At 43.5% G+C, this 19,163-nt stretch overlaps 1 protein-coding gene across 1 annotated transcript in view; it reads left to right on the top strand.

The window, feature by feature from the left end:
• Window positions 1-2,713, top strand: part of RABL3 (RAB, member of RAS oncogene family like 3) — a gene marked incomplete at its 5' end in the record, with an annotated part of 34,770 nt that extends 32,057 nt beyond the window's left edge. Inside the window, 2 exons of the mRNA XM_080918976.1 lie at window positions 470-508; window positions 1,039-2,713. Of these exons, the coding sequence (XP_080775102.1) occupies window positions 470-508; window positions 1,039-1,104 (105 nt within the window). The 3' untranslated portion in view covers window positions 1,105-2,713. The remainder of the gene's footprint in view (window positions 1-469; window positions 509-1,038) is intronic.
• Window positions 2,714-19,163: the final 16,450 nt, after the last annotated feature.

Here is a 19,163-nt window from a genome sequence, read left to right as displayed (position 1 = left end):
CAATATCCTGTTCACTGGTGTGTCCTTCCTTCCTGTAGAAATGAGTAGGCAGTAGTGGAAATGATCCCGTTTCAATCCCATTAGCACCAGGTTGGGGGGAGAGGGAGAGAGAGAGAGAGAGAGAGAGAGAGAGAGAGAGAGAGTGTGTGTGTGTGTCACATGTGGATGCCACATGTGCCACAAGTACCTGCAGAAGCCACAAGAGGGTGTGGGATCCCCTGAAGCTACTTACAGGTAGTTGGGAGCTGCCCAGTGTAAGTGGTGGCAACCAAACTCCAGTCCTCCCAAAAAGCCACAAATGCTTAGCTGCTGAATCCCTCTAGCCCTAGCACCAGATTTTTAACTCACTGTGTTAAATGTCCATAACTGTTACAAAGATTTTTATGGTTTCATTAATGAGCATTATAATTAATTATTTTCTAGGTAAGTATGCCAAGCCCTAAATTTTCATTTTTTTTTTTTTTTGCAGGTTATAGAGAAGAGATATTTGTTTAGAGAAGGTAATCAGGTTGGTATCTATCTTTTTCTTGATAAAGTGGCTTCCTAAGTTTTGAAAGATGTGGTTTCCTTTTTCTTTAAGTCAGGAAAAGCTCTCTGTAGACACAGGCAACATACCTTCCCCTGACCTCCTGAATACAAAAGGAGAAAACCTAAACAGAGGCAACATGAGGGTCTGTAAGACAAGAAGAACCAGGGATGAGGTGATGCTCTGACATCCGTAAAGAAGACCATTTCCTCCACGGAGTCTTCAGCTATTAGTCTCGAGTCTTTCGTAAGACAGACATTCATATAAAAGTCCCATCGGCAATTCCAGGAGAGCCATCCTTTCTAGATGACACTGCCACTGATTTGTTGGCAAATGTTTTCTGTATCTGTACAGTCTCTTTTTATTATTTATCATTCTGTGATTTTTCTGATTCTCAGAGAGCTGGTTCTATAATGAGCATCAGGCTGGTGCGCAAGAATGTGAAGCAGGAAACCGTTTCGTTTTAACATTTGACTTTTGCTACGACATAACAGGATTCTTTCTTCCTACAGATTCCGGGCTTTTCTGATCGGAAGAGGTTTGGAGGAGGGGCGCTGAAGAACTTCCACTGTGACTGAGTTGCCCTCAGCCCTGGAAGAACAAGGGCACAGCAGCAGGGTCCACAGCTTCTTGCTGTGCCTGGTCATTCACTTCTCAGGCTTTGGTAAAAACATCTCAAAATGCTACCTCACCCTCTCATGGAAAATTGAAAGAAAGCAGCAACCTGGAAGGTCCTAGCTCTGCTCGTCCTCTGTATTCCTCGCCACCCTGTCCCTGTTCGTAGATGATGTAAAAGCCTATGAGGCCTTGTCAGACCCAAGGACTGCAGAGAAGGCTGATGCTTGCTTGGAACCAGAGGGTTTTACAGGCCTGCAATTTTCCCACACTCAGTGCTGGAGGCTTAATTAAGTACTTCAGAGATATATCTATTGTTTTATCTTCCTGAGGGGAAAGGTCATGTTAATCAGCCCTGAGTTATCCTCCCCAAACCACTCTTTCATTTTAAAAGAAGCCAAATGGTGTTATTTCATTTTCTCCGTCCTCATTACACACAGGAATGCCTAAGAATAGCAACCTCATCTCCTCTGCTCTCTCTGGGAAAAGGCTTCGTGTCTGGGAGAGAGCGGTGGACTAAGAGCTGGAGTTAAATAGAAATACAAATTAATAATACATGGAGAACAGACCAGAAAAGAAGGGTCTGAGAGGCGCTATAGGTCGCACCTGTCAGAAGGCTCTGCTTTCTGCTTTCTGTTTGGAAATTGGGTGAAATCTGATACACATACAAGGCCAGTAAGACAGATTTATTGCCTCTGTAGTGGGGGTTCTCCTTTTCCCAGTTTGGTTGGCTGTTATTCTGTTTATTGGTAAGGAAATTAAATTCCTGAAATGTCCCTTAATATGATGAACAGTGAACTAAGAATATTGTCTTGTGTTAACTATGTGTTTATGAGAAAATCAATTAAGTTCCAGAGTAACACATTCACATAAATCATGAGCCAGAGTTTGAGATTTCAGAATCACACCGCAGCTTTTAGCGGTGGTATGTAGTGTTTGCATAATTGTTCATCATTGTTTTTTAGCCCGTCTTTTTTGTTGATTTAATCTTTCAGCCCAGTTCCTTAGTTTATAAAATTGGTTGCCAAAAATTGGCTGTGATTGGCTGCTGTGTTCAACACCTTGCAGTCCGGCTTCCTGGCTCTCTGCCCCCTGGTTTGTACCAAGTTAGAAAATGATAGTATGAACACACAGTTTCATTTCTTTTAAAACCAGGTAAAAACCACTTTTCTGTTCCATTTTAATTAAACTTCGGAAGAACTCTGGAAGTCAGGATATGCTGGAAGGGAGTATTAGAAACTCAGAAAGGTAGTCTTGGGGATTTGAAAGGTAGTTCTCCTGAGCTGAGCTGTTCTCCATCTTTACCTCCTCACTGGTGAGACCCTGTTTCATGTGTAGCTGATTTGTTTGCTCTCTGATGTAATTAGTGTTACGCAAATCGTTGTCCATGTGGAATTTAGCACAAGTGTATTGTGGCAGAGGCCCGGCTGGGAAGGTAGAACCCAAATGCTACACAGAGGCCTAGCTGTAATGTCAAACCTGTCCATAGTTCTCTTCAAGTACACCGAGGGGTGTGGACTGCAGCTCAGTGGTAAGCGCTCACCTAGCATATGCAAAGTGTCAAAGTTGATTCCCGACATCAGAACTTTTAATAAAAATAAATACATTAAAACCCACTCCCTTTTCTCTCCTTTCTTCATAATTAAGAAGTCCACCCCAATTTCTATCATTTCTTTCTTATTAAGAACTGAAAGGGCTAGGTGTGGTGGCATATATGTTTAAACCCAGTGTTTAGGAGGCAGGGCAGGCCAGATCTCTTGAGTTTGAAGTCAGCTGGGTCTACAGAGTGAGTTCCAGGACAACCAGAACTGTACAGAGAAAGCATGCCTTGAAATGTAGAGAGAGAGACAGACAGACAGGCATACAGATACCAAGGGGGCGGGGAGAGGGACAGAGGGAAGGAGTGAGGGAGGAAAAGATTAGTAGTTAAGAGCCCTTGACACCTTTGCAAAGAACCTGGGTTTGGTTCCCAGCACCCACATGGGCAGGTCACAACCATCAGTAACTCCATTTCCAGGGAGCCCAGCACTCCCTTGTGGCCTCTGTGAGCACATGCATATACACTTTCATGTACCAAGGCAAAACACTCATGTATAAAATAAAAATAGGTAAAAATATTTTAAGTGTGAGAGGATAAAAACCTATCAGTCATGGCTACAGGATCAAATTTGATAAATTAATAATATTCCTCAACTCTGTTTCTTTTTTCTACCTGCTTCACTCCTTAAACTATAGTACAATTTTAATGAAATTAAATATTTTAATGAAAACTAACAAAAAAAGCTGGCGCACAAACTAAACATCACACAACCAAATTAATCTAACCTAAAGTCTGTCATGTCAGTGAACTTCTGTACAGTTAGGGCTTCACAGTGGATTTTATGCTTTTACAGTCCTATTGTGTGTGTGTGTGTGTGTGTGTGTGTGTGTGTGTGTGTGTGTGTGTGCTTATGTTTAACAATTAGGTTTCTAAGAAAAAATAAACTTTAATCTAATCATCTGAAGTCAATAATTCATTGCAAGTATATTTAGCAGCAAATAAAGCTGTTTACCAAGTGAGTATTATATGTAGACATCCTCAAAAGAATGTTCTTGAAGTATGATTTTTAAAGACTTAATCATATATACTACGTGTAAACAATAATTTAATACAATGCAGAAAATAAGTTATTACAACTTCCAGGATTATTGTTTAATGTATTGAATCTTAATTATCTTACCTTCCTGGTAGCGCAAGTTGCTAGGATAGCTGTTAGCTGTTGGTTTGGGGCTTTGTTTCCCCTGTATAATTTAGAGTTCTTTTCCAAGATTCTCCCTCGAGGTAGAGGCAACCAAATGTAAAAGCATGGAGACAGCCATCTGTCCCTTGCGTGGGCAGGACCATTACTTGGAAGGGAACTGAGGGTTTAGATGGTCTGTCCACCTCAGTGCTACTGGGATGCAAACACACTACTTCATCGTACAGTACCTTGGCATCTTAGAAAAGGGTACCTCCTCCCTTTTCCCTGAACCTGGTCACAAAAACCTTTATTCTCCATGCCTCCTCTTCACCCCAGGATAAAGGAGCATCTTTATCCTCAAACATAAAGACACCAAACAGAATCTGTGTCCCTTACCACCAGACATGCCCTCCTTGTTTGAGATTCAAACAGGATGCTTTTCTCTTGATAATCTACCTGTTGCCAGTGCCTCCACCATGAATGAGAAAAGAAAATATCTCCCTTCCTATGGGGCATTCATCTCTGTAGTTACTATTGTTTTTCTGTCCATTTTGAAAGTAGACTTCTTGGGACTAATATTCTCTGCCATCAGACTGGGATGAAATATTCCTAATTTCTGCCATTACCTTCATTTCAATGTCGTGTATTAGAGCACCTAACATAGGTAGAAATTTGTATAGTTATTTAAGAGATGGTAGTTTCATTGGTTCTAAGAAACCCAGTGGTTCAATGGGTCCCAGGAAGTCCAACCCTGAACCTCAGCTATTCCAGTGTATGCTTGCCTTTGCACAGTATGTGGACACAGAGTTTGCCAGGGTTGTTCCATATGACTTCAGTTACAGTTAATCCGCATCTCTGCTGTAGGTCTCCCATCAGTTGCCTTCAAACTCAGAAGTATATAAAAATCTCTTTCAATACTGGATCTAACTTCAGATGCCAGAGTTTCATCTGTTTTCCTTCACATCCCTTAATTCTATATATAATAAGATATCTATTTATATTTTTAGACATTTTAAATTTCTGTGTGTATGTGTGTGTGCGCGTGCATGCACACGTGAGCACCCCTGTGTGTGCATGCCTGCAGAGGCCAGAAGGATACACTAGATACACTGGAGCTGGAATTACAGACAGTTGTGGTAGAATCACTGCTCAAGTCCAGACAGGCCACACCAGGCCATTGTAGTTCCATGTGAGAGAGGTTTATTGGGGACGAAGGGGGCAATGGAGACAAAAGGGGGGAAGGAGAGGGAAGAAGAGAAGGGGGCAGGAGGGGTCTACCTTTTATTCACACTGTGATGTAACCGCGGGAGGTAAACCAAATGGATGCTGGGAATGTATGGCCATTGCCATGGCAAGAGATGTGTGGGTCCCTGACAGCTGTGGGTGATGTCACCGCTGGGTTCAAAGGTGAAAGCTAGTTCCTGATACCAACAGTTGTAAGCTGTCTGATAGAGGTATTCTAAAGTGGTAAGCATCTCTCCAGCCCCAGATGTTATATATTTAACAGATCGATGTAATCCTAACACAGGTAGTATTAGACCCCCAAGGTCTCAGCCTAAGTGCACTGCCCCACAGAACACAACTTGACAATAGATCACTGCAGTGGCAAGAGGTTTATTTTTGATCCAACTCCACACAGGGAGAGTCAACCCCGAACTCAAAAAGCATACATCTTTTATACCTTTTTGTGAGGGGGGTGAACTACTGTATTGTGGTTGGTCAAATCAAAGCAGCAGTATAATTTTAAACTCTTTGGTCAGAAAGGGGAGAAACTTTGGCAGTAAGGTTGATGACAATTTGCATTCTCCTTGGAATTCAGTACGGGGAGGGGTAGGGGAGCTGTTCCTAAAGCAGTCATTTTTGTTTTGTCTTAACTCAGCTTGATCAGTATAGCCTGACCTGTCCACTAAAACTTTGTTTTTACATTTTCAGAACCTTGTTTGTATATTTTCAAAAACTTTGAGGAGTTTAGGCTGATGATGACTTTTCTATGAGACCTCCTGGCTGTCTGCCAGTAAATTCTGTCTTTGTTTACTTTCTCAAGAATGGGTGTTTTGGAAAAGTCTCAGAGCCCCTAAAAACTTCGCTTTTACATTTTTTTTCTTCACATTTTTCAATTTTGTTTTTTACATTTCAGTAGTGAGGACCTAGTATTTCAGAAAGATAAATGAACAAAACGTACAGAATACATAGGTTATAAGCAGAACTGTATGAGTGCCACTAAGAGTTAGACCATCATGTGACTTTCGCCTTTCCTTAGTGATCTAGACCATTTGTTTTCCTCTTAGAGCCGTGCTGCCTCCGGGTAAGCCAGGAGATACTTGTCTTTGGTACATGGCAAGCATTCTTGGTGATGCTAATTTCGTAGCGATGCCTGTGTCTAGTCCATGTACAGCTGCTTCTAGCCGGTGGTCTGCTGGCTGTCATAACACACACCGCTTCTCTTGACAGTGTTTTGTTTTCTCAGCTAACTAACTGCTTAGGTTTTCCAAACAGTGGTTGAAAAGGTAGCCTCTAAACTCTAAACCAAGATGTAACAACTTGCTCAGCACAATCTTTTATTTGAAACCACCTGCCCTGGAGCCCCCTGTACTGTGACAGCCATCCTGGAGTGGTGGCTTCATGGGTCTGTCACACTGCCCTTCCCATCATCCCAACTTCCTGGAAGTTAGTTTTCCATTTTCTTGAGGGTAAGGAAAGAGCATCAGTGGTCTTTAAATGGAAGAGCACACAGGTCCCATCAATAGGTGTGCAGGTGCAGATGGTTTCAAGGGACCCATTTTCCAGATCATCAATTTCCGTGTGTATATACCTACCTTTAACAGAATGAGCTGCCTGTGAATGTAGCCCTTTGCTAGTTCTTCCTTTGTTAGCTTTTACAGTCACCTTGCCCTCTTTGGCTAAGAAACAACTCACTTGCTAAGTCACTCATTAAGTGACTATCAACCTTTTCTTTAAAACAACATTTTTGTGTGTGTGTGTGTGTGTGTGTGTGTGTGTGTGTGTGTAGAATTTCTGGAAATGTGGTACATTTCCCCAAGGTGCACTGTCTTCCAGGTGCCAAAAAAAAAGACAATTCTAAATAGTTCCTTTACTTAAGGGCTTTGCCTGTACCAATCCCCATATTTTTTTTTAATATGCCTGTTTTAAGTGACCTAGTCATTCTTCTGTTGCTGTGAAGAGACACCAGGACCAAGGCCACTCTTATGAAAGGAAGCATCTTATGAGTCTCTGAGTCTCAGAGGTGCAGTAGTTGATTAGCATCACAGTGGGAGCACAGCAGGAGGCCAGCACAGTGCTGGAGAAGGAGCTGAGCTACATTCCTGATTCTCTGGAAGACTGAGAACCTGGGGCTTTTGAAACTACAATGCCCACTCACTCCCAGTGGCTCACTTCCTCCAAGGAGGCCACACCTGTTAATCCTTCTAACCCTGTCAAAGAGTTCCACTCCCTAGCAACGAAGCATTAACATATGTGAGCCTATCATTAAATGATTAAAACAATCATTTTCTACATTTGGAATTCTTGAAAGCAGTGCAATGATGAAGTTTGAAAATGTTAAGTGATTATCAACAGTTTCTTTAAAACAGTGTATCTTTTTGTGTATGTGGAATTCCTGGAAACAAAGCCAAGAAAGCTTGATCGAAAAATAACCAACTGGTTGCTGCTTACAATCAATTGTTCACAAGAACCTATTTCTGAAGCTATCCTTGGTCACAATACTGAAACAGGAAGCTAGAACTGAGCTAGGCACTTGTTTCCTGCGGGCTAGATAAATGAGCTCAGATGCAACAATACCAAGTCTGTTACTGGGTAGCCAACGGGAGTCTGATTGGATGTAATGCCCACCGCATGGGAGGGAAATCTTGTCTGGTACTGGAAGCCCCAAGAGCCCATCACTCAGACCATAGGCCCTAGTGGGGAAGTTATTGCTATTGTTTTGTTAAATAGCCATAACATATCCAGTTGCCTTCCTATTGGCCTATAAATAAATGCTGCTAACTTTCGTCAGAGAACCTTCGGATAATGATCAGCAGTCAATGCAGGGATGCACAACTGGTTAAAGTATTGAGAATAAATGACAACTAAATGTTCAATCTTAAATGAAATGTCTGCTTATCATTCCCTCCGAGGCTCATAGAACATTGTAGAAGGAATGAATAGAAAGGGGGAAAAGAGCGGGGAAGAGTTGGGGTGGTGATAGATGCCGGTTCCTAGCCTGACGTGGCAGTTACACTCTTGAACTCAAATGCTGTGATCGCCTACATAAGATCTGCACGAGATGGGAGCCATCAACGCCCTGGCTTGACATGGAAGAGCCCATGCCCCCAGCGAGGATTTCTGCAGTTAATGGTTGATGAGAGACAGGAGGCAGCACTCCGACAGGCAGGCAGAGAAAACAAATGAGCAAGATGGCATGTTCTGGCTTCTTCACCCAGGACAAAGATTTGGCAGGCTTTACCACCTCCCCTTGGGAAGCTCCTTTCAACTGATGTCTTAAGCTCCCTATGTCCTAGGCAGGGCCAGACCTGGGCTGTGTGCCAGATGGCCCATTCTTTTCCATCTGCAATGACCAATCCAAAGTAAAGGCTGGGAGACACCTCCTAGGCCACCTTTAAAACCCCCAGCCCTCCAGGACAAAAAATAAATAAAAAATAGATTTCAACCTTTTTAGTCAGGTGGACCCATGCTCTTTGCTTTTAATAAAGGGTGTTTGTTTGCTGTTACTCTCAAATCTTTACTTGGCAGAGAAAAAAGACCCGACTCAGCTCTCTTAAACAGTAACAACAGCACTAGTAAAATGCCCTTGTATCTCTAAACAGGCTTTCACCCATTTTCCTTTAGGTGACTCTGCTATGGTCATTGAAGCACCAAAAAAAAAAAAAAAAAAAAAAAAAAACCCAGAACCATGAAGAAGAGGAGGAGCCTGTGAGGAGGAAGAAGGAAAGGGAACGAGAGGGTAAAGCCTATATACCCACTATATACATGTATGAAGATAACATAGGGAAGTCCATTGTTATGTATAATTATTATGTCAACAAAAAGGAAAAATATCGAAAGCCTTGCCACATTCTTTCAAGACAAAGCTTTTCTCTGGCCTATTAAGGTATAAGACAAAACAGACTAGATGACATGTAACATTCCATTAAAGTACACAGTTCCAGGAGCTGGGAAATGAAGCCTTTTTCAATCAAGCCTCCAATTATTCCCTCTGAACACACACAAGAAAACCTAAGGTGTTGAATTATAGGCCATGAGAAGTAATACTTAATGGTAAACGACTGTGATTTCTTTGAGTTCAGAAGTGAATAAAAAAATCGCTTGCCTTAATATCTATTTTTATGTGAACAAAATTTTTAATGTGTAAAACTATAAAAAAAAAACAGGATTAAATGATACAGTCTTGCAATTTTAGATGTAAGGGTTATTCATTCATAAATACAAAGGAAGAAAAGAGAGATTTCAGGGCAGGTAAGATGGCTACCAAACCTGACACTGGAGTTTGATCCCAGGACCCACATGGTGGAAGGAGAGACCCAACCCATTAGGCCAGTGTTTCTCAACCTTCCTAATGCTACGACCCTTTAACACACCTCATGTTTTAATGAACCCCCAACCATAAAATTATTTCATTGCTACTGCACTGTAATTTTGCTACTGTTAGGGTCATAGTGTAAATATCTGATATGCAGGATATGTGATCTGAGACCCCATGTAGAGATCCCTTCAACCCCCCAATGGGTCACTACCACAGGCTGAGAACCACCTCCTTAGGTTGTCCTTAGAGTCCACAGGTGCACTGTGGCAACCACCACCACATTGACATTTCCAGAAATTTCATGCCTCATATTTAATAAGTTATCCAAAGATGTCATATTTCTGGCCACTAACTTAGAGAAGAAATGAAAGACCCCCACAGTGAGGAGACCATCAGTCAAGTCTCAAGATAACACGACCCCCCAAGAACTCATGAGAGACCATCCTTGCTGCAAGCACACGAGGTTTTTTAATTGACCAGTGCACTAGGGTCGAGACTCATATCCCACGCAGGAGTAGAGAAGTCTGACCCCGAGTGGCTTCAAGAAGGAGTTTTTAAAGGAAACAAACCACAATGGGGGGGGGGGGGGTATGTCATTGGAGAATACCAAAAATACCAGTGAAGAATCATAAGGGAAACACCTGGTTTCTCAAGATTGTTTATGATGTATTATTTAACTTTTATGTTTTTATGGTCAGTCAGTTTCTGAAACAGAGTCACCCTGACCTTAAGGCAACAAATTCTTTATGGTCAGACAGTTCCTGGAATAGAAAGATAGTATTGCAGAACTAGCTAGCCTGCATTTTTGACTCTACCTGCTAGGGGTCTTCTACTTTACCTGGTCAGGCTTTATCCATTCCCCACTTCTTCTAGTGCCTAGTTCTAATCATAGAACTAGATCTCAGTATCTTTATAATAATGATTTTCTTGATTTTGTAAAGCGCTATATTGCTGGTGCAACATCAAAATCTGCACAGCGCTCACTCTTTCTCTAACAAAAGCTACTAACGTATTAAGGATGCATGGTCCAAATGTAAGAAGCAAAAGCAAAATAAAAGATGCCCCACTAATGAGGAGATTAAAGTGGTCAGCCATGGGGATCTGTTAAACCACCCCTCAAACCGTCCTTGTTGTTCTTCTCTGTCTCTCTTCCTTTTGTCTAGTCTTTCTTTCAGCTTCCTCATAGAGTCTTTAATCACTCCTGAATGATCTACGGAAAAGCAACATTCTTCTCTTAAGGTAGCACATACCCCCCCCCCTTAAGGAACAGTAAGTCTAGTCCCTTTCTGTTTTGCAAAACTACCTCAGAGAGTCAGGTCAGTGATTCTTCAAGCGGAGATATGGATTATTCTGGGGCTTGCAATTCTTCATCTATTGTGGATCTTAATGAATGAAAATATTGAGGGGTCTGTATTAGTGCTGCTGTGCCCGTTCCCATACCTGCAGCCACTCTGAGTCCTTATATGACTGCTAAGGTAAATGAAATGGGTTTCCTGCAGAACAACCGTCTCGAGCACCTGTCAAATTCAAGGTTACCTGCAGGGTGATCATACACCCAAGGGACTAACTGTACGAGTGTACAATAGTCTTGGGTCTCATTAAAGACAGAGGTGGATATACAAGGAATTAATCCCGAACCACATGTCCACCATTTATCAAGCATGGGTACCAGGAATCTGTTAGTAGATGTCTGTGGGCTCTGCAGGGTCTCATTACAAAGATGTCTGTAAGCAGCTGGTGGGTTCCCTATGCAGGTCCCTTTTCCTGAGACCTCTGTAAGGGTTAACTTGTTCTTACTGTCCCAGGCACAGGCGCCATGGTAGTGTTATTAAAAGTCCCAGTCACTGCAATACCTTCATAATAAAGGGTCCAGCGGAGAGGCAAAGCCAGCCGGATTTTGTCATATTGGGGCTGGATCCATTCAATACAGTGAATGCCCCTTGGATCAGGTTTAGCAATCTTTGTCCGGTTCTCTGAGAGAGTGAAGGTGAAGTTAGAGATGCCTCGAAGGGTGTATGGCAGATGGGGGTGTCGATGGAGCAACCGGAGCAGGGGGTCCCTGTTCAGGTAACACTTTGTTGGACCTACGGGTTGAGTGGGAAGGCTCTTTACCTTTAACTGAATTGTGAAGGCAGCAGCTAAATCCTTTTTAAGCAATCTGTCTGGAAAATATGATCGAAAGCCCTAAGCCCTTCCTTTTAGCCATTTTGAGGTATCTCCTTGGGTGGCAAAAGTAATATTTAAGGGCAAACAAGTGGGGCTGGTGTCACAGGTTCCTGCGTCCCACTGGCCACACGGCCGCCGGAGTGGGGAGGTATAATTCTTCTGTAGTACAATCCAGTCCCAAGAGGAACTGGGTTTCCAGTGGGCCTCTCCAGGAGTTTCACATCCCCAGGCAGCACAATATAAACTTTCTAGGCCCCCACACTGTTGTGTGGTGGCCTGGTCTCGGCCATCTCGAGGGCAAATGTAAAACCCTAGTCTCCCCAGGTTACACCTTGCCTCTGGACTCCCACATCCAAACTTGCCCCCGGGTGAATATCTCCCAGGGACTTCTAGGAGCAATTTCTGAGGTTCTGTGTCAGGAATGTCCCAGGTGTTCAGCCCACCTGCCAACTGGCAAAAGTCAGGAGTGTGGGCCACCATGTGAATGGTGGGGCCACTCTCCAGTCTGTGTAGAGACTTGCCAAGTCAGTTTTTGAGGGGCATGGGATTTTTACCCTTTACCTGAGTTATGCCTATGATGCAGGCGCAGCTTAAGAGGGTCAGCAGTGTTTTCCAATTTCCATTCATCTTGGGATGGCTCCGGTGCTTTCTTGACATGGGATCCAAGCTGAAATATCTTCAACTTTAACTGCTGTGGGAGTTGTCAAAAGCACCAGATATGGCCCCTTCCAGAGAGGTTCTAGGTTTCCCACTCGATAAAGTCAGACCAGGACAGCGTCTCCAACCTGGAACTGGTGGGGTACTTCTAAACTCCCAGTTTTGTGGGCCTCCTTCAGCTGTCTCCAGGTTTCACATCTCACTGCCTCTAGGGTTTTTAGGTGGGCAAACAGGGATTTAGAAAGAACAGCATCAGGATCATGCACTCCGCCCAACTCAGTGAGCGGTGCCCCCCCCCCCCACAGAATTTCATAAGGGGTGAGTTGAAATTGTCCAGGGCTGTTCCATACACGGAACAGGGCAAAGGGAAGGAGGGCTGTCCAGTCTTTCCCGCAGGTCTCTAAGGCCAATTTTGTTAGAGTCTCTTTTAGGGTTCTATTTATCCTTTCTACCTGACCTGAGCTCTGGGGTCGTAGGCACAATGTAATTTCCAATTGGTCCCCAATAAACGAGCTAATATCTGACTTGACTGGGCAACACAAGCTGGCCCATTGTCTGATCCAATTACCTAGGGGTGCCAAACCTATGGAAGATCTCTTCTGGAATCTTCTTAGCTATGACCACTGCCACCATTTCTCTCTTTGTGGGGAAGCTTTCACCTGCCCAGAAAAGGTATCTATAAAGACTAATAGATACGTATATCTATATCTTCCTGGCTTAGTTTATGTAAAATCCACTTCTCGGTAAACCTCAGGTCTATCTTCTCTCCTCCCGGCCTTCTGGCATGGCACACAATTATCTACTCAAATCTGGCACAAAAGAATTTGACTTCAAGACAGTCTTTACAAGTTTGTCTACCTCTAGATGAGTCCAGTGATGTGTTTTCTTCAAGTCCAGTGCTGTACACCAGGTTCTGGATGGGGCAATGAGTTCAACAGGTTATAGGGGTTAAGTACCATGAGTTGGAGTTCAACCACCCATTTGTTTACCTCTTAGAGATCTTGAACTGTCCGGCAGTCATTGGTTCTATGTTTCCGCACCAGTAGGAGAGGCACGCTTCAGACTGATGGACACTTACGCAGAACCCCAAGTTGGAGTAACCGGATGATGTATGTTTTGATCCCGTCTCGTGCCTCCTTTGAGATGAGGTACTGAGGCACTGCTAGCCTGGACTTTGAGCTCCATATGGGCAGGGGCTGGTTCTTAGCCTCTTTCATTCCTGCAGTCTCCGCCCAGGCCTGTGGATATGCCTGCAGCCACCAGTCCATCTGATCTGAGGCAGGCTGTTTAGAGTTAGTACTTGTCCTCCAAGCAGATGGTTAGAACCTGCACAGGCTCCCCTTCTGGCCCTCTAACCTGTGGTCCATCAGAGTGGGAGTGAATCTCTGCCCCATCTTAGTCAGGAGGTCTCTCCCCAACAGGAGGCAGGGACAGTCTGGCATTACTATGAGTAAGTAGAATACCTGGCCCACTCCAAGATTCACAGAACTTCGGGTAGTCCATAAATATTCTCTGGTACTGGTAGCCCCTTGAACCAGAGACTTTTATGGTCAAAACAGTGGGGTCACAGGTCTGGGGTTCCTGTTGCTAGGGTCCCCTTTTCTCCTTGTTGGGGCAATCCCTGGCCAAGTGGCCTTTTTCTTTACAGTAAGCACATTGATCCTTGTTGAGAGGCTCTCTCCTAGTGCCAGACTTGATTCCTAACTCCCTGGCCCTTCACTTCTGTGACCAAAATCCTCTAAATTCTGTGGGGGGGGGCACCGCTCACTGAGTCGGGCGGAGTGCATGATCCTGATGCTGTTCTTTCTAAACCCCTGTTTGCTCACCTAAAAGCCCTAGAGGTATTGAGACGTGAAACCTGGAAACAGCTGAAGGAGGCCCACAAAACTGGGAGTTCAGAAGTACCCCACCAGTTCCAGGTTGGAGACGCTGTCCTGGTCTGACTTTATCGAGTGGGAAACCTAGAACCTCTCTGGAAGGGGCCATATCTGGTGCTTTTGACAACTCCTACAGTGGTTATGGTTGAAGGCATTTCAGCTTGGATCCATGCATCCCACGTCAAAAGAGCACCCAGGAGCCATCCCAAGATGAATGGAAACTGGAAAAGCTGCTGATCCTCTGAAGTTGCATCTGTACCACAGATTTCTCACTGGTAGTGGGTAAAAAAAACCCATGTCCCTCAAAAACTCACTTGGAAAGTTTCCTCACAGACTGGGGAGGTGAAATGGTTCACCTCCAAAGTGGCCCCACCATACACATGGTAGCCTACACTCACTCCTGACTTCTGTCAGTTGGTAGCTGGGCTGGACACCTGGGACATTCCTGACACAGATCCTCAGAATATGCCCCTAGAAGTCCCTAAAAGATTTTCACCCAGAGGCAAGTTTGGGTGTGGGAATCCAGAGACAAGGTGCCACTTGGGAAGACTAGGATTTTACATTTGCCCTCGAGATGGCTGAGACTGGGCCACCACTTGATGTTTGGGAGGCTTAGAAAGTTTACTGAATCCTGTTGGCTTTGCCTCTTCTCAGGGCCCCCTTATTACGAAGGCATTGCGGTATCTGGGACCTTTAATAACACCAACAACCATGACACTTGTGTCTGGAACAGTAAGAACAAGTTAACCCTTACAGAGGTCTCAGGAAAAGGGACCTGCATAGGGAACCCACCAGCTGCTTACAGACATCTTTGTAATGAGACCCTGCAGAGCCCACAGACATCTACTAACAGATTCTTGGTACCCATGCTTAATAAATGGTGGGCATGTGGTTTGGGATTAACTCCTTGTATATTCACTTCTGTCTTTGATGATATCAAAGACTATTGTATACTCATCCAGCTGGTCCCTCCAGTTTATTATCACCCTGCCGGCACTCTTGAAAATTAATTTGATAAGCACCAGAGACATTTCTGTAGGGAACCCATTTCGTTGACCTTAGCAGTCATATTGGGACTTAGAGTAGGCACAGGTGTGGGAACAGACACAGCAGCACTAATACAAACCCCTTAATATTTTCAGTCATTGAGATCTGCAATAGATAAAGATTTGTGAGCCCTAGAACAATCCACATCTAAGCTTGAAGAGTCACTGACCTCCCTCTCAAAGGTGGTCTTGCAAAACAGAAAGGGACTAGACTTGCTATTCCTTAAAGATGGAAGGCTATGTGCTGCCTTAAGAGAAGAATGTTGCTTTTCTGTAGATCATTCAGGAGTGATTAAAGACTCTATGAGGAAGCTGAAAGAAAGACTAGACAAAAGGAAGAGAGACAGAGAAGAACAACAAGGACGGTTTGAGGGGTGGTTTAACAGATCCCCATGGCTGGCCACTTTAATCTCCTCATTAGTGGGGCATCTTTTATTTTGCTTTTGCTTCTTACATTTGGACCATGCATCCTTAATACGTTAGTAGCTTTTGTTAGAGAAAGAGTGAGCGCTGTGCAGATTTTGATGTTGCACCAGCAATATAGCGCTTTACAAAATCAAGAAAATCAATATTATAAAGATACTGAGATCTAGTTCTATGATTAGAACTAGGCACTAGAAGAAGTGGGGAATGAAAGACCAGGATAAAGCCTGACCCCTTACCAGGTAAAGTAGAAGACCCCTAGCAGGTAGAATAGAGCCAAAAATGCAGGCTAGCTAGTTCTACAATACTATCCTTCTATTCCAGGAACTGGCTGACCATAAAGATTTCATGGCCTTAAGGTCAGGGTGACTCTGTTTCAGAAACTGACCATAAAAAAAAGTTAAATAATACATCATAAACAATCTTGAGAAACCAGGTGATTCCCTTACGATTTTTCACTGGTATTTTTGGTATTCTCCAGTGATATAGTCCCTTCCCCCCCCCCCACTTTAAGTAGAAGGTTTGTCTTCCTTAAAAACCCCTACTCTCAGCCACTCGGGGTCAAACTCTTCTACCCCTGCATGAGATACAAGTTTCGACCCCAGCCCTGGATTTCAATAAACCTCGTGTGATTGCAGCAAGGACAGTCTCTCGTGAGTTCTTGGGGGGTCGTGTTATCCTGAGACTAGACTGAGGGTCTCCCCTTTGTGGGGGTCTTTCAATAGAAGGACTTTCTAAATCTTATTAATAGGTTAATTTTGATTTAAACATTTTCAGCATCCTAAAGAAAATTTCATCCAGTCCTTTATTCCTTCAGTCTCTCACACAGGGAAACACTTTAATTTTATTTATTCTTTTTTTTTTTTTTTTTTTTTTTTTTTTTTTTTTTTTTTTGTATAGGGTCTTTCTATATATCTTTGGCTGTCCTGGAATTCACTATGTAGAGCAAGCTGGCCTCAGACTCACAAAGATCCACCTACCTCTGCCTCCCAAGTGCTGGATTAAAAGGTGTGCGTCACCACACTTGGCTGTGAAACACTTAAACCTGCCTTCTAAGCTGGCTCCATAGACAATCACAGCCCTGAAGCTGTTCCCTTGTCTTTGCCTGGCTCCTGTCTTTCTAATCACCAAAGCAAGTTAGCAGTGGGTGATGAAGTGCCAAGGTTCTCATAGGAACTCAGACTTGCAAGAGTTCTCTTCCTTGAATATACTGTTTCAAGTCTGCTTACTGTATGATTAGCCTCAATAATACAGGGTCTCCAACCACTTCTAAGTCTGTGTATAAAACCCAGAGTTTGTATGCTATGTAATGTCCTATGTCATGTACTGTGCTTCCCTGTTACCTGCCTTCCAGAAATGAGTCCACATGTTTGTGCCTACATCCCTATTTTTATTAACATGGCCCACAGGGCTGGCCTTCCACATGGAACACCTTATACACAGACACACTGTTGCACTGTAACTACAGTATGCCTCAGGCCTGTGCTCTGAAGGCTGCTTAGTCCTATAATCCAAAGACACAATCTCAGGCAACCTAGATCCATTTTAGACCTGAATATATGATTTTTAGCTGTATGGTTAGATTATCAGTTTCTACTGTTAACTGACCACTCCTAAACTTAGTAGTGTAAGGTATGCTGTTCTGTTTCCTCCCAAGTCTTTCAGCCAATGATCTGGGCTGGGTCTATCTTACAGTTCTTTTGGTCTCACCTGGGATCATTTACCTGCAGCCATCTGGTACCTGACTTGTCTCATCCACACACTTGGCACTTAGGATGGCCCGTGGAGCTGTCGCCTGACCCCTGGAAGCTAGTTCTACCTCTTTATGTATTAGTCTGAGACAACAGGAAATATACACATGTCTGTGGGCAATGTTTCAAGCTACTGTGTTATGTTTTCTAATGTGCTTAACAAGACCCAGAGAAGAAAATGACTCCATCTTTTGACTTGTTTTTTATCGATTCTCACTGTGCTGTTCAGGCTGGCCTTGAACTGAAACTCTTCTTGCTTCAGCCTCTCAAGTGCTGAAGTGGCAGGTGTATGCCACAGTGCCCAGCTAAAGATTTATTGACAGAGGGAACAGTAAAGTCATATTCAAGGATCACCTGAGGAAGAATCCAGACAATGTTTGTAGTTACTATGATGGTTTCTTGCCCTACCCTCTTCTTTACTCCTTCCCTCTTTCCTCCCTTCCTCCTCCCTCCTCCCTTCTTCCCTCCCCTTTCCTTCCTTCCTTTCATCCCCTTCTTCCTAGACTCCATCCTGAGATGTCCTACATTAAGAAATTACATGCCAGAGAACAGAGGAGTTAAGAGGTAAGAGGGGGCCATTTAAACTCAAATTTCATGGTTAATCAGCAGAGAAAAACTCTTTCGAACTCCCTTTCTGTACAGTGGTACTCTGCATCTGAATTTGGAACTAAAGAACCAACCAATCAGTAGCATCTACGGCCTTCTGCGTCCCTCCCTTCTTATCTATAGCCAATATAGGCTCCGTGTAAATACTTTATACTTCTTTTCTCCCACATTTTATTGTAAAACGGGGACATGCTCTACCTCTCTAGTGGTGGCCTTCCTTGGGGACTCTGTTCTAAGATGGGCTTATTACCTCTCACAGATCAATAAACCCTTTAGTGTCAGAACCTCTAGTTGCAAAGTCTGATTTATCATTCTTGTCTTTCCGCCAATTTGTTTACAAATTAGGATTTAGCTTCTGGAAAATCAGCTAAGTTGATCAACTCAGCTGTATTTCCTTCCTGTGCTGTTGCATCTGAGTTTGGAATAATAAAACCTACTTTGCAAAAGTGTTTTTGTGGAATTAAATGAGGTAATGTCTGTGGGGAAATTCTAGCATAGACAAGTCTCCCTATATGTTTCCTTCCCAAACATCACCAATCATGAAGTTGTTACCAGTGATTGCAGCAAATGGCTAAGATAAGGGACAAGGGGGTCCAGAAGGCAGCTGGGAAACAGTCTTCTTTCAGAGGAGTAAAGGCATTAGCAAACAAATGGCTAAGGAATTTTAAGCATACTGAACACATTTTAAGAAGTCAAGACAAATGGCAGTAAACATCCCAGTTTACTTTAAGTGCAACAGGAAGCTGTCAGCAGTTCGTGATCTGGGAACTGAGCTCATCCACAGGAGACAGTGGCAGGGAGCATCCAGTCCTTGTCCCCTTCTTCCCGTAGCTCTTGCACCAGGTCAAAGCACATGATGGTTTTTTCCATGGGCACTGGGGACTGGTCCTGCACCTTCCTGGCCTGAGTCAGGTCTAAGAGAGAATTCTCAGTTATATCTGGCAGGTGCTAAGTAACTCCCACAGTTCCTTCCTCAGATAGCTTTACATTCTCTGCCTTTTGAGGGGGAGCAAGACTTCCTTAAAGTGGAACAAATATTGGTCAATGTTTACACAAGGAGAAAGAGACCAGCTCTCTGCAAATGCTCTCAGAAATGACCTGGGGTTAAAAAACTTTAAAAAAAAGAAAAGAAAAGAAAAAGTTGTGCAAGAATTTTAGAGGTAAGCATGTTGGACTTTCTCACTAGTGTGTTAGTTAAGCAACTCTGCCCTGAGTGACCTGCTGATCAAGGAGACAC

This window comes from Micromys minutus (assembly GCF_963924665.1).
Source record: "Micromys minutus genome assembly, chromosome: 7".
Lineage (NCBI taxonomy): Eukaryota > Metazoa > Chordata > Mammalia > Rodentia > Muridae > Micromys > Micromys minutus.
This window is presented reverse-complemented; position numbering and strand designations above follow the sequence as displayed.